This window comes from Crocuta crocuta, unplaced genomic scaffold (genome assembly GCF_008692635.1).
Source record: "Crocuta crocuta isolate KB4526 unplaced genomic scaffold, BGI_CrCroc_1.0 scaffold225, whole genome shotgun sequence".
Classification (NCBI taxonomy): Eukaryota; Metazoa; Chordata; class Mammalia; order Carnivora; family Hyaenidae; genus Crocuta; species Crocuta crocuta.
The window spans coordinates 1,362,327-1,375,191 of NW_027530408.1; the positions used below are offsets into that span (position 1 = coordinate 1,362,327).

The window sequence follows — 12,865 nt, forward strand, 5'->3', positions numbered from 1 at the left end:
CGCACGCCCCGGCCGGCCGGCCCGAGCCCCCGCCCCGCAGACTGGAGAGGCCCAGATTGGAGGGACGCCGACTGCGCCGCCCGCCCGCGCGCTTGTCGCGGTCCTCCCTCCCTGCGCGTGCCCTCGGCCCCGTCGATCCCCTTCTTCCTCCTCGCGCGCCCTGCCTCGCGGAGCCCGTGCTGACCCGGTCACGAGGGCGGGCGGCACAGCCCGGACTTCTCCCTGCCCTCCCTCCTCGAGGGCNCCCTACCCTCCCGGGCGTCCTCGGTCCGCGCCACCTGCTCGCTGGGGAAGGTAGGTGCCGCGAAGGGGAGGGGGCGCAGAGGAGGCGGGGGCTCGCAGGCGGGGAGGGACCCGTGCCCAACCCGAAGGCAAGGCAGAGTGCCCCTCCCCTTGAAGTCTGGTCCCCAACTCTGGGGTGGAAAGAGGTGAAGAAGTCTCTCCTCAATCTAGAAGAGGCGAAATTCGAGAAAACCTGCCCTTGTCCACCTGGACTTGAGGCTGGAAAATACCTGGAAAAGCGCCTAGGGCCAAGCCCCCAAGGTCAGGGCCGTACTTGGAGGTGCAAAGGAGCCTGCCAACTACAAACAGCGGAGCTACTTCACCTCTTCCAGCCCTTGAGGTGAAGGACCGCCAGAATTCCGGGAGGACCCCAGAGATTTCCTGGCACCCGCTCTGTCCTCTGCCAGACGCAGAGCCAGTGCCTCCATGCCCCCATCTCCCTATGAGATGTCGCTCTTAGTGTCTCCTGGCACAGCCTCTGAGAGAAAAATTCAGCCCACTTTTTCCTACCCACCCCTGCCTGTCCCTAGAGGGCACCTGCCACAGGCAACAGTGTTGGGGAGTGGCATCCCTGAAAACCTGGATGCTGTGGGGGGACCTCCCTTCCAAAGGGCAGTTTTCATTGAGCACAGCAGGGTGAGCCCACGGGAGGGGGAAGGAGGCCTGGGTCAGCTGATGGCTGGGACTGCAGATGCTGAGCTCGCATCTTGGCTTCAAGCAGTCAGCTGGGAAGGGAGGGGCTGCTGCTAGAGGCTGCCCAGGCCTCTGGATCCCCTGCTCCCCCCCACCCCTGCCTCAATTTCCCCCTCAAGCGGAGGGAGAACAGCGGGAACTGGGGTGTGTCTGCATGTTTTGCTTTTGGTAGGAGTCCTAATTGGATCCAGCTGGGGAGCTGCCCCTCCTCCAGCCTCAGCCCTCACCAACCCCCCCTCCCCCCCCNGCAGAAGAAATCTCCACTCAGAACACAGACAGGGGCCTGCCACCAGCCTTGTCTGTACCCTCCAGCCCCCATGGCCTGAGCTGAAATAGGGCACAGGAGTAATCACAGCCCCCTATTGTATCTCCATCCCCTCTAGTTTCCGTAGGCCTCGTGCTGCTCATATGAACCCCCGCTGCACCCCCCCACAACTACCCTTCAGCTGGCATCCCTCTGTACCCACACCCCCCATGCTCACATACCTCCCGCTCCCACAGTACCTCCCACATGTCAAAATCGCAGCCCTGCGCTAACATTCCACCACACACAAACACAGCACCTCACAAGGCCCCGGCCCTTCTCATGAGCCCCCCAGCTCCACAGGCACACACAAACCTAACTTGAACGCAAATGCCAGAATGGCTCCAGCCCTGGCAGTGGAGGTTGGCCCAGCTCTGGTCCAGTCCAACAGCACAGGTGAGGAGGGACAGCCCTGTTGGGCAGCCTGACCACCTCCATCTCCTGGGTGCCTGGAGTCTCCTTCCCCTGACCGAAACTTTGCGTGGGGCAGAAGAACTAGGCTGGCCAGTCAGGCTTGGGAAGACCCTCTGTTCAAAAAACAGTACAGGGACGCCTGGGTAGCTCAGCTGGTTAAGCCTCCAACTTTGGCTCAGGTCATGATCTCACAGTTCATGAGTTCAAGTCCCGTGTTGGGCTCTGTGCTGACAGCTGGAGCCTGCTTCAGATACTGTGTCTCCCTCTCTCTCTGCCCCTCCCTGACTCATGCTCTGTCTCTCAAAATGAATACACGTTAAAAAATAAAATTAAAAAAAAAAAACAACAGCCTGTAGGATACGGGCGCCTGGCTGGTTTAGTCAGGCTAAACTCTTGATCTAGGGGTTGTGATTTCAACCCTCATGTTGGATGTAGAGATTACTTTTAAAAAATAAAATAAAATCTTAAGGAAAAAAAACAAACAGCCTGGTGGTGTAAAAGAAAGTGGTGTGTGGGGGCGGGGGGCACTCAGCACCACCTCTCCATCATAAGCAACCCCTACTTTGCTCTTATTCACTGCTTTGCTTTCCATCCCACCCCTCACCAGCACCCTGAGCCCTCGGAGGCTTCATTCCCAGGGAAGAAGGCCAAAGAAGGGAGCTGATAGTCCTCTGAGCTCAGAAGGAGTGGTTTCTGCTGCCTGGAAAGGCCCCCACACTCTCCCCCTCCCATAACCTTGGCACCGATGAGCAGTGGGCGGGTGGCCTTGCTGTCGTTGAGGGCCTCTCCCGCAGCCCAAGTAACCTGTTGTGCCTGCTGGCAAGCAGATGCTCACAGAGGGACTGGAGGAGGCAGGGGGAACTGAAACAAAGTCCTGAGTGCCCAGGCCCTCCGCTGCCCCAGTTCCCTTAGCCTTCCCTCTGGGGGAGAGGGCTGCACCGAGCAGTGAGAGCCCCACAGGGGCTGGCCAGCAGGCCCGTGTGCCCAAGGCTTTGTCCAGCAGGCCTTCTCCTGGCCAACCTCCCCTCCCCCTCGCCTGGCTTCCCCCTCCCCCACTCCCACCCGGAGCTCCTGCCCAGGGCCTAACAAGCAGCCCATTGTGCCTCTGGGAGCCGGCACGGGCAGCCTGCAGGCGAGTGCCCGAAGAGGCCTGTTTCCTGGGTCCTTGAGCTCCCACCCAGCTGGCCTGACCCCCTCCCACAGCTGTCCCCTCCAACCCCCCACCCCAAAGTTGAGCCCAGAGGGCACAGGCAGCCGGACAGAGCCCAGCAGGGCCTTCCCTTCCTCCTTCCTTCCCCACAGAGGACACACAGAAGAGCAGCTGGCACAGCCGGAGCCCTCCAACCTTGATCCAAGCATGCAGGCCCCACCCTGCAGCCTCCCCGCTGGGCTCAGCCTGGACGACTTCATCCCTGGCAACCTCCGGGCCCATGTGGGATCATCCTCCCGAGGGGCACGGGTGAGTGAGACAGTGAGCAGAGGGTTACTGTGGGCCCAGAGTTGATGGGGACCACAAAGGACAGGTGGGGGAGCACGGAGGATTAAAGGAATGGAAGGAAGGAGCAGAAGATAGCTCTAGAGAGCTTTGTTGGCTACCTGCAAAGGGGTCACGCTGGCCCTCCTGCGCTCACCATGGGGTAAACTGCGTCCATGGTTCCCGCCCTTCTGCGAAACTTCGGGCCTGAGCTGCTGCTCCTGGCCCCTCCCCACAGGTGCCTGTGATCCGGAATGGTGGCTCCAACACCCTTAATTTCCAGTTTCATGACCCTGCGCCCAGGACCGTGTGCAATGGGTACTTGCCCTCGAGGAGAGATGCTTCCCGGCAGCCAGGTGGGTCTGCTCCAGGAGCCCCATATTGGGATTGGGGAGAATCAGAGCTTCGGGGGCCCTGCCACCTGGTACCATCCTGTGATGGGCAGGAGGGCCCAGAGGGCAATGGGAAGGCTCTCAAGGTCCTGGGCCTCCAAGCTCAGCTAGCCACCCTTCGCTGTGCGAGTGCTGGTGGCCTGTGAGTGTAAAATGTGATGTGGGAGAGCAGGCTGATGCATCCCTTCCCCTCCCTCTGTACCCCAGTGCCAGGGGAAGGAAGTATGCAGGGGACACAGCCTTGGGAGGCTGGGGGACCTCTAGTGGACGATGTCATGGCTTGGATTTGGGATGGAAGTGTGCAGTAAAGAGTGGGGGCCAAACCCCACAGCAGGGCCTAGGGGCTGCTCCAGTCTGAGCTCACCAGCCAAACAGAAGTTTGGGGAGGCAGCTCTGAGAGCTCGTCGGTTCCTGGGCTCCTGCCAGTCACCAGAGCCTGGGCCGTGGGGTCCAGAAGATCGTGGGACCTTCTGGGTGCAGGTCTACCCTGAGGGCCCCTCTCCTGAGGAGGGAGACATCCTTCCTTGAGCATCCCCTTGAGGCATGTCTGTGTCAAGTAGTTTATTCATTTGGCAAATAATTGTTGAACACTTAGAGCGTGTAGGACACTGAAAAGACACATTTGTAAGCTTTATTTCACTTAACCCCTTGATGTCCTGGAAAGGTAAGGTACAATTGTCAACATCATTCTGGTGAGGAACCTGAGTTTCAGAGATGTTCAGTTGCAGAGGCTGAGCTGAGATTCAAACACTGGTCCTTCCAGGCCTGAAGCCCTTCTGCCGCTACACTGGTGACTTGGGGGCTGAAGGTTCTCCGGAAGTTGAGGACACAGTAGCCATGCCTCGTGAATGAGTTTTTGTCCCTTATCAAGAGCCTTGAGGAGCACCTGGGTGGCTCAGTGGGTTAAGCGTCCGATTTCGGCTCAGGTCATGATCTCGCAGTTCATGCGTTCGAGCCCTGCGTTGGGCTCTGTGGTGACAGCTCAGAGCCTGGAGCCTGCTTCTGCTTCTGTGTCTCCCTTTCTCTCTGCCCCTGCCCCCTTTGCGCTCTGTGTCTCTCTCAAAAATAAAAACAAACATTAAAAAAAAAAGAGCCCTGTGCATGTGTGTCAGGCACTGTGCCGGGCACGGTCACACCCACTAGATCTCCCTGGATTTCTGCCATGATTACCCTCATTTTACAGAAGTGGAAACTGAGGTACGAGAGGTTGCTTGCTGTGCCCCAGGTCACACAGCCAGTAGGTGGCAAGCTGGCACCTGAATTCTTTGTCCCCTGCACCCTTCTCTGCCACACCCTGCTGCCTTCCCAGCTGGGACTGTCCCCGGCATTCCCTGTCAGCAATGATTCCCAGCCCTCATTCTGAAGACTTTTAGGACAGCCCGAGGAAAGGATAGGGTGGACACGGGCCCAGATTTCTCAAGACAAAATCCATTCTCATTCACTTGAACTAAAAAATAAACAAAGGCCTGTGGTCCTTCCGGGGATGGGGAAGTTTGTAGAGTCCAAGTCATCAGTTCAAACAAACAAGGAGATGTTTAAATTTTTGCACCCACAGGGTCAGTGTTCTGAAAAGCAGGGGACAAACAAGTCCAGGTGGGACCGCTGCCCTTTGCTAATGCTCTGCTGCACACTCCCCACAGACCCTGCCTGGTATCAGACCTGGCCAGGTCCTGGGAGCCGGCCTCCTGCGAGCCAGAAGACCCCTGCCTCGCAGCACCCCCACAACTGGTCAGCCACGTGGACCAAGGACAACAAGCGTCGGGACAAGCGCTGGATCAAGTATGAGGGAATCGGGCCCGTGGATGAGAGCGGCATGCCTATTGCCCCCCGATCTGTGAGTCCAGGGCTGGGGGCCCCAGAGGGATGGGACCCAGGGACCCACGCTGAGCTCCATCCACTTCTGTGAATCAAAGTGGGAGCAACAAAGAATGCACCCAAACCATTTCAGACTCACGCAGGGGCTCAGCCATGCTGGGTTTTGGGGGGTCATAAGCCACATAAAATTACAGGTGCTTTTGTGTGTCTGAGTTGCACAGTGGTCTGTAGGGGGGAAAGTGGATCTAGAATACCCCCCCGGTTCTTAGAGGAGCCAAGCCCTGCTGTAAGGGCTGAGCTAGGCAGGGATCCCCTCTGTTCATAGCCCCAGGGCCTGGCACAAGCACTGAATGAATGATGGGGCTGAATGAGCCAGCGAGAGTCCTCTGAGTGAGAAGGCGTCACATGGTAGCAGGTATGGAAGGATCCAGGGCCCAGGCTTGAGGCGCCTGCCCTTCTTCCACTCCATGCCTGTCTTGAGCCAGCCACCTGCCTTCAGTTCTCCACCTGAAACTGAACTTGGTAACATACCTCCCACAGCTGTTTTCAGCCCCCGGTGAGGCAGGGGCTGTGAAATGCCATTCCACCCCTGTGTTACTGCATTTGTTTTTCATTATGTGGAAATACATGTTTGTTGTAGAAACATCAGAAATACAGAAAAGCAAAGGGGAAAAACAGAGACCACCCCAAAACTCACAGCCGCGGGGCCATCGCAGAGGGCGAGCCTTCCCTATTCCTTGTTCATATGTAATGTGCTACATGAAGTTATCATTATTAGACATATCACCACAGTCCACCCACTGGGACTTCACAAGTGGCCAGAGAAATGACCAGTATGGGAAAAACTCCTGTGGCTTCAGGTCAAGAGGGTGGCGCCACTTTGTCTTTTCTGATCCTAGAGTGTTGACAGCCCCAGGGACTGGTACCGAAGAATGTTCCAGCAGATTCACCGGAAAATGCCGGGTGAGACACCCTACTAGGGCCCTCTCCCTGCCTGAGTAGGGGGGACAGGCAGAAAAGGGAAGTTAACTGCTCAGGGAGGTCTTCTCTACCACCCCAAGCCCTATGGTGAGGGGTCCTAAACAGGCCAAAGGGTTGGAGCCTCCAAAGTCCTCTCTGTCCTTGGGGGAGGAGGTTGGGGGGTGGGGGTGGAGACGATGACCAGACACTGTCCGTGGTATTCTCTGAAAGTTCTGGGAAGCCATGCAGTCACCAGTTTGTCACATCAGCCCCTGATCACCTATTGAGCACTTACTATGTGTCGAGCACTATTCTAGGTGCTGAAGATAAAATGGGGAATAAAAAAAGAATGTCGCTGCCCCAGTGAAGCTGAAGACAGAAGGAGACACAGATAAATATTTAATATGGCAGATTGTGGTAAGGGCAAGGGAGCAAAGACCAGTGTGGGCTGGTCAGGGAAGGCCCTGAGAGGTGGTGGCATCTGAGCAGAGAGCTGAGGGAGGGAAGGGGTCAGCCCTGCAGAGCCAGGAGAGGAGCCTGGCAGCCGGGGTAGGGAGCAGCAGAGACCGATGGGCAGAAGCAGGCCATCCTGGAGCAGCAAGGAGAGGCTGGACTGGAGTGAGAGGGGCACTGGTGGGAGACAGAGGCAGAGTGACGGGATCTGGTCACGGAGGGCCTTTAGGGCCATTATCAGGACTTTGGCTTTTACTCTGCAAGAGTTGAGGAGCCACTGGGAGGTTCTGGGCACAGGAGTGACGTGATCTGAAGGCTCACGCAGGCTGCCAGGTGGGGAGGAGATGAGGGTGCAGGATGCAGCGGGCCACTTAGGGGGCCTGGCTCTAAGCCAGGCTAGAGACCGGCAGTGTCTCAGCCCAGGGCAGTAGCAGTGGGCCTTGTGGGGTTCTGGAGACAGAGTCGTGGGAATGTGCTGCCTGGAATGGATGTGGCATGAAGGAAAGAAGTCGCGGATGATTTGAAACCTGAGCAAGTCCAAGAGTGCCTCTTATAAATGCAGGGAAGACTGAGACAGGTACAGTCTAAGAGGAGTTCAGTTTTAGATGAGGTCCATCTGGTTGGAGATGTCAAGCAGGCAGTTAATATGCAAGTATGTAGTTCAGGGGTGAGGCCTAAGCTACAGATGGAAACACCTGGGATTCATTCAGAGATATTTTGATTTAAAGCTCCCCAACGAATTCTAATGTGAATCCCCGCATTAGATGATATTTTTTTAAAGCCAGAAGACTAAACAGGATCACCTGGGGAAATAGACAGAGACCCAAGGACTGAGTCCCCAGGCACTTGGATGTTCAGAGGTTTGAGAGATGAGCAGGAGTCAGTCAAACAAAGAAGGCACCGCAGGGAGGAAAAACAGTTGTCTTCCTGAAGCCAAGTGAAAAAGGCCTTTCCAAGAGGAACAGTCCACTGTGACAGATCTTGCTGATAGGTCAAGTACACTGGCAGTTTTTTTTTATTTTTAAAGTTAATTAATTAATTAACTTATTTTTGAGAGAGAGAGACAATGAGCAAGCAGGGGAGAGGCAGAGAGAGAGGGAGAGAAAGAATCCCAAGCAGGCTCCACTGCGGAGCTGAAGTTTACAAACTGTGAGATCATGACCTGAGCCAAAGTCAGACGCTCAACTGACTGAGCCACCCAGGCACCCCTTACACTGACCATTTTGATTTAGTAACATGGAGGTCACTGGGGTCTTCCTCTTATAAGAGCAGTTGGGGATAGGGGCATCTGGGTGGCTCAGTCGGTTGAGCGTCCGACTTTGGCTCTGGTCATGATCTCACGGTTCATGGGTTCGAGCCCTGCGTCAGGCTCTTTGCTGACAGTTCAGAGCCTGGAGCCTGCTTTGGATTGTGTGTCTCAGTCTCTCTGCCCCTCCCATGCTCACTCTGTCTCTCTCTCTGTTTGTCAATAATGAATAAATGGTAAAAAAATATTTTTTTTTAATAAAAGAGCAGTTGCGGGCAATCATGCTGGGGCTGAAATCCTGCTTACCAAAAGGGGTATTGGGAACAGTGAGCTAATGATGGACAATTGTTTCTTGCAAAGGAAAGCAAAAACAGTCCAGGAGCTGGGGGACGTATGGGAGCTGGAGAGAGGCATTTTGGTTTGCATTTAAGACAAGTGCTGTTGTGGCACGTCTGCATGCCAAGGGGGTCAAGTGGGTTGGCTGGTCAGTAGATTTCCCAGGAGGCCCCGGAAAGTCATGAGCACCACGAGGAGAGGGTCTGGGCAAAAGGGGGAAGGACAGGCACTCAGAAAGGGAGTGCAGAAAGGGAAAGAGGGAGAAGGGGAGGTGGAATTGCCCCAACCTGACACAGTGAGGGCCGGTTTACAAAGGTCAGGGAAAGGGTGTGTGTGGGAACACGGGGAGGTTTGGGCAAGTCCACCGCCTGGGTTGGCTCACTCAGGCCCAAAGTCTGCCAGAGGCATTTCAAGCCCTCCAGAGAACTGCCCTCTTAATTCCTTCCCTCCCTCGGGACATTCTTCAGGCCCTGACTCAGCCCCTCGTCCCCTGCTCTCGCAGGACGGCTGGGAGCAGCTGATGCGGCCTCACAGGGCTCGCTGTCCTCACTTGCTGCCCCATCCCTGATCTGGTTCTTTCTGCTCCTGCAGACCTGCAGCTGGACTGGACCTTTGAGGAATCACCCAAAGGTGAGGGGGTGCGGGTGGCCCACCCCAACTCAGTGCCTGCGTTTGCCCATCTTGTAAGCCTGGCTTTGAGGCTCCCCAGTTGGCTTCCTTCAACTTGAGGAGTGCCTGGAGCCCATTTCCAGTGAGCTCCAAGTCCCCTGGTAGGTGGCGACGAAGAGCCCTAGCTTCACCATCCAGGAGATGTCTTAGCCCTGGCTCTGATTTCTCTGGGCTTCTCTCTCCTCATCTGTAAAATGGGGACACAACCTACCCCAGAGCTGTGGAGATTTAATAAAGAGTGTGAAGCCCTTGGTGCACATCCCAACCCTGTTCCCAACCCTGTTCCCACAAGCCACCCAAGAGCATGTGTGAGCGTGGGCGCCAGAACTGCCAGTGGTCATCCAGGTATCCTCCAGCTCAGCTCTCACTTCCCCTGGCCTGTCTTCTCCCACCCTCAGTGGCTTCCTCCCGTGCCGCCTCTGCAGACTCAAGACATCCAGGGCCCCAGCAAAGACCGGCTGCCAGGCCAGGCCAGGCCTCTTCTCTGAGTGGGTGAGCCATCCTAGGAAAGGGGCCCAAGTGCTGCAGAGGGGTGTGGGCTTCCTTGTGGGGACTGGCACCCCCTGGTGGCCATGGCCGGTGCAGCCTCTCCGTGCCCCCCTCCCTCCACCCTATCCCACAGCTCTGCCCCTTCTTGGGGTCCCCACCACTCCGGATACCCTCCTCCCAGCCGGGGCCAAAGGGGAATGGCGGGCAGGGGTGGACTTTGCTTCCATTTCTGGTCAGGAATGCCTATGATTCTTTTGTGGTTGGCTGTGGGAACTCGTCACACCAAAGATCCATGGGTCATATGGGGTGGAGTGGAGTGGCCCACAGCAAGGCGTGGACCTGTGGCCATTCACTCCACAGCGTGAGAGAAGACAAGGGGTGCAGAAGAGCCCAAGTGTCCTCCCAGGTCGGGGGAGATGAGGATGAGAGAGGTGCCCTTCCACATAAGTGAAGAGTGTAGTTCCTCTGCTCTGCACAAACCACACAAGCCCAGCCCAGGCTGCCAGGGGCCTGGAGGGGCTCAACCAGACTTTGAGAATCAGGAGCTCTGCCTCAGAGAGAAATCAATGCGTTTCTTATTCCTTTACAGGAAGGGATTACCCTCACTACCATGGCCATTACTGGCCTGTGGCTCTTGGCATCATCAGTAAGATAGAGGCTAAGAGCTTAAGATTTGAACCCGGAATCTGGATTCAAGCTGCTGTGCTGCCGCTAGCCATGTGACCTTGGGCACCTTAACCAATCTCAGCCATCTGTTGAGTGGGGACCACAGGGTGGTTCCGAGGATCAAGGCACATAGCCAGTCCCCACAAATATTACTAATATACAGGCTTAAATATGACTAGAGCTTCCTTAAATTAGGAATGGTGTGTTCTCATTACCACTGTTATTACTAATAGTATTATTTCTAAAATAGGGAATAGAATGATACAGCCAATAAATCCTGACCCTCCAGTCAGACATTCCATCATTTGATAAGCTTGGTACAGTGATTCCACTTGGTGGAAACATTCAAACTCAACAGAGGCTGGAACATTTAAGCCAGCCAAGAAAGGAGCCCTGGAGGGGAACTAGAGCCAATGTGACCATGTGGAGCCTTGGTGGCTGCAGTGGTTTCACAGATGACATTACTGAATCCAGAATGCTTAGGGAACTGAGGCCGAGGGAACAGAAATAGCTTACCCGGGGCTCCTGAGTCAGGGCCAGAGGCTCTTCCCCATGCCCATGCCCTGGGTTCTCCTTGGACTAGGATGTGGTCCCACACTCAGGCACGTGTATAAGACTGCTCAGCTGTGACAGCCGGAAAGGCCATCTTCATTGAAGCTGCACAGACATGCATAGCCCCAGCCACGGGGCCAGACTGAACATGAATGCAGGGTGTTTCACCAAGGCCAGTAGGAAAGAGCTAGCTACAGCTTTATCACACCCTCATGAAGGTGGGAAGCCTTTCCCATATTATAGGTATCGAATCTGAGGCTCAGAGAGCTCAGTCACTTGCCAAAAGGTCACAGCTAAGTGGCAGAGCTGGCATTTGAACTCAGAGCTCATAACTTTCCACTAGGTAACACTGTTTTCACAGGCCGGAGCCAGTAGTGAGGAGCACTGTGTGTATGTGCAGGGCTGTTTTCTCACGTATGCCTCAGTCTCCCTAAAAGGAAACTGAAGAAATGTCTTCCCTGTCTTTAGAAGAAGCTGGGACGTCTCTGAAGAGTTTTCTAGAAGCACCTTCAACTGTAATCCTGGAGCATCCTCCTCCCTACACCAGACCCCACATCAGGTAGCCTGCCCAGCATCCTCCCCACACTGCCACCGGTGCTGTGCCCTTTGGCCAGTCCCCTCTGCTGACAGAGCATGGATAATGCCCTCCCAGTTTGGGGCCTGTCCTGTGCAGCCAAAGCAGCCCAGAATCCTTAGGAGAGCACTGGCAGGCACAGGGGTGAGGCAGCGGCCTACCAGCCTGCTTTTTGAGCCTGGACAGTGTCCTGGTTCTCCCCCTCCCACTCAAGCTGATGCCCACCTACTTGCATACAGGTGTCCAGATGCCAAGAGAAAGCCGAAAATGTCTGGACGGAAGATTCTTGGAACCAGTTTCTGCAAGAACTGGAGACTGGGCAAAGGGTGAGTGTCCTCCTGGCCCTCTGAGAGTGGACGTACTCCTTAGCTAGTGCATTTTGGAAAATGCATTCACCCCCCCCGACTTACCCTTCCCACCCTCAGCCCAAGAAACCGTTAGTGGATGACCCTGTTGAGAAGCCCTCCCAGCCCATTGAGGTGAGTACTGCAGTACAGGCTGGTGGAGGAGGGAGACAGCTATGGTGGGGGACAAATGAGGGAGACTTCTGGGTGGGATTGGCTTCCCTGACCGTGGGCAAAGGCCAGCGACCCAAAGCTCTGACCTTCTCCAGTCCCACGGAGCTGACCTCTGTACCCCCAGCACCTGGGACAGTGCCTGGCATACAGTATACACTCAAATATGTGTTGAATAAATGTCTATTGACCAAAGCAGGACCGGAGAAGTGAGTGGTCAGTGTGGACTTGTCAGGAAGTGTTCTTGGAGGTGAGCTGGACTTTCAAGAGTTGGGAGAGCTTGGCTAGGCTGAGAGAGGGCACCCGGTGTTGGGAAGACACAGAGGCAAAGCCTAGCAGGGCAGCGGGAGGGAAAGCAGGGGGAGTACAGGCTGTGGAAAGCCACAGAAGAGTTGATTAGAGAGGACACAGGGAGCCTTACAGGCTCTGGAGCAGGGAAGTAACAAAAGACACAATCAGGAAGTACTAAGGGACTATCTTGCGAGTAGGGACTAGGCAGCCCAGTCAGATGGGAGCGACCAGTGAGAAGCTGTGGAAGGGCCATCCTGATACCCTGAGACAGCTCCGGGCAGGCCCACAGACAGCCAGCCTGCCCTTTACCCAAGCACTGCATGCTTTGTCCTGCTGCCCATTGGTTTCTCACAGCTGACCTTCCATCAGTGCTCCCGCACTGTGCCCTCCACCGCTCCGCGCTCCCCGCCCCCAGTCACTGCCCGAGTCTCTCTGCACAACCCGCCCCCAGGTCCTGCTGGAGAGAGAGCTGGCCAAGTTGAGCGCCGAGCTGGACAAGGACCTTCGGTCAATTGAGACCAGGCAGCCATCCCCCAAGGTACCGGCCTCCCAGGCCCCTTCTGAGTGACTCTGGGGCCCGGAGCCCGCAGCAGCTGAGCGCGGGTGGGAGGGGCAGGTAGACCAGAGGTGTTGCCTCCAGCGCGACCTTGGACGGACTTCGTCCCGGTCTGCTCTCTCCTTTATAAAATGCAGGGCGTTGACTTTTCCAAATGACCCCTAAGAACCCTTCCAGGCCTTCT

General features: G+C 56.0%; 1 protein-coding gene across 1 annotated transcript in view; it reads left to right on the plus strand.

The window, feature by feature from the left end:
- SORBS3 (sorbin and SH3 domain containing 3) overlaps nucleotides 1-12,865 on the plus strand; it is a 25,514-nt gene that overhangs the window by 2,601 nt on the left and 10,048 nt on the right. The window contains exons 2-11 of the mRNA XM_077766610.1: nucleotides 2,996-3,152; nucleotides 3,406-3,523; nucleotides 5,200-5,393; nucleotides 6,274-6,337; nucleotides 8,961-8,999; nucleotides 9,437-9,530; nucleotides 11,214-11,304; nucleotides 11,559-11,645; nucleotides 11,745-11,798; nucleotides 12,577-12,663. Of these exons, the coding sequence (XP_077622736.1) occupies nucleotides 2,996-3,152; nucleotides 3,406-3,523; nucleotides 5,200-5,393; nucleotides 6,274-6,337; nucleotides 8,961-8,999; nucleotides 9,437-9,530; nucleotides 11,214-11,304; nucleotides 11,559-11,645; nucleotides 11,745-11,798; nucleotides 12,577-12,663 (985 nt within the window). The remainder of the gene's footprint in view (nucleotides 1-2,995; nucleotides 3,153-3,405; nucleotides 3,524-5,199; nucleotides 5,394-6,273; nucleotides 6,338-8,960; nucleotides 9,000-9,436; nucleotides 9,531-11,213; nucleotides 11,305-11,558; nucleotides 11,646-11,744; nucleotides 11,799-12,576; nucleotides 12,664-12,865) is intronic.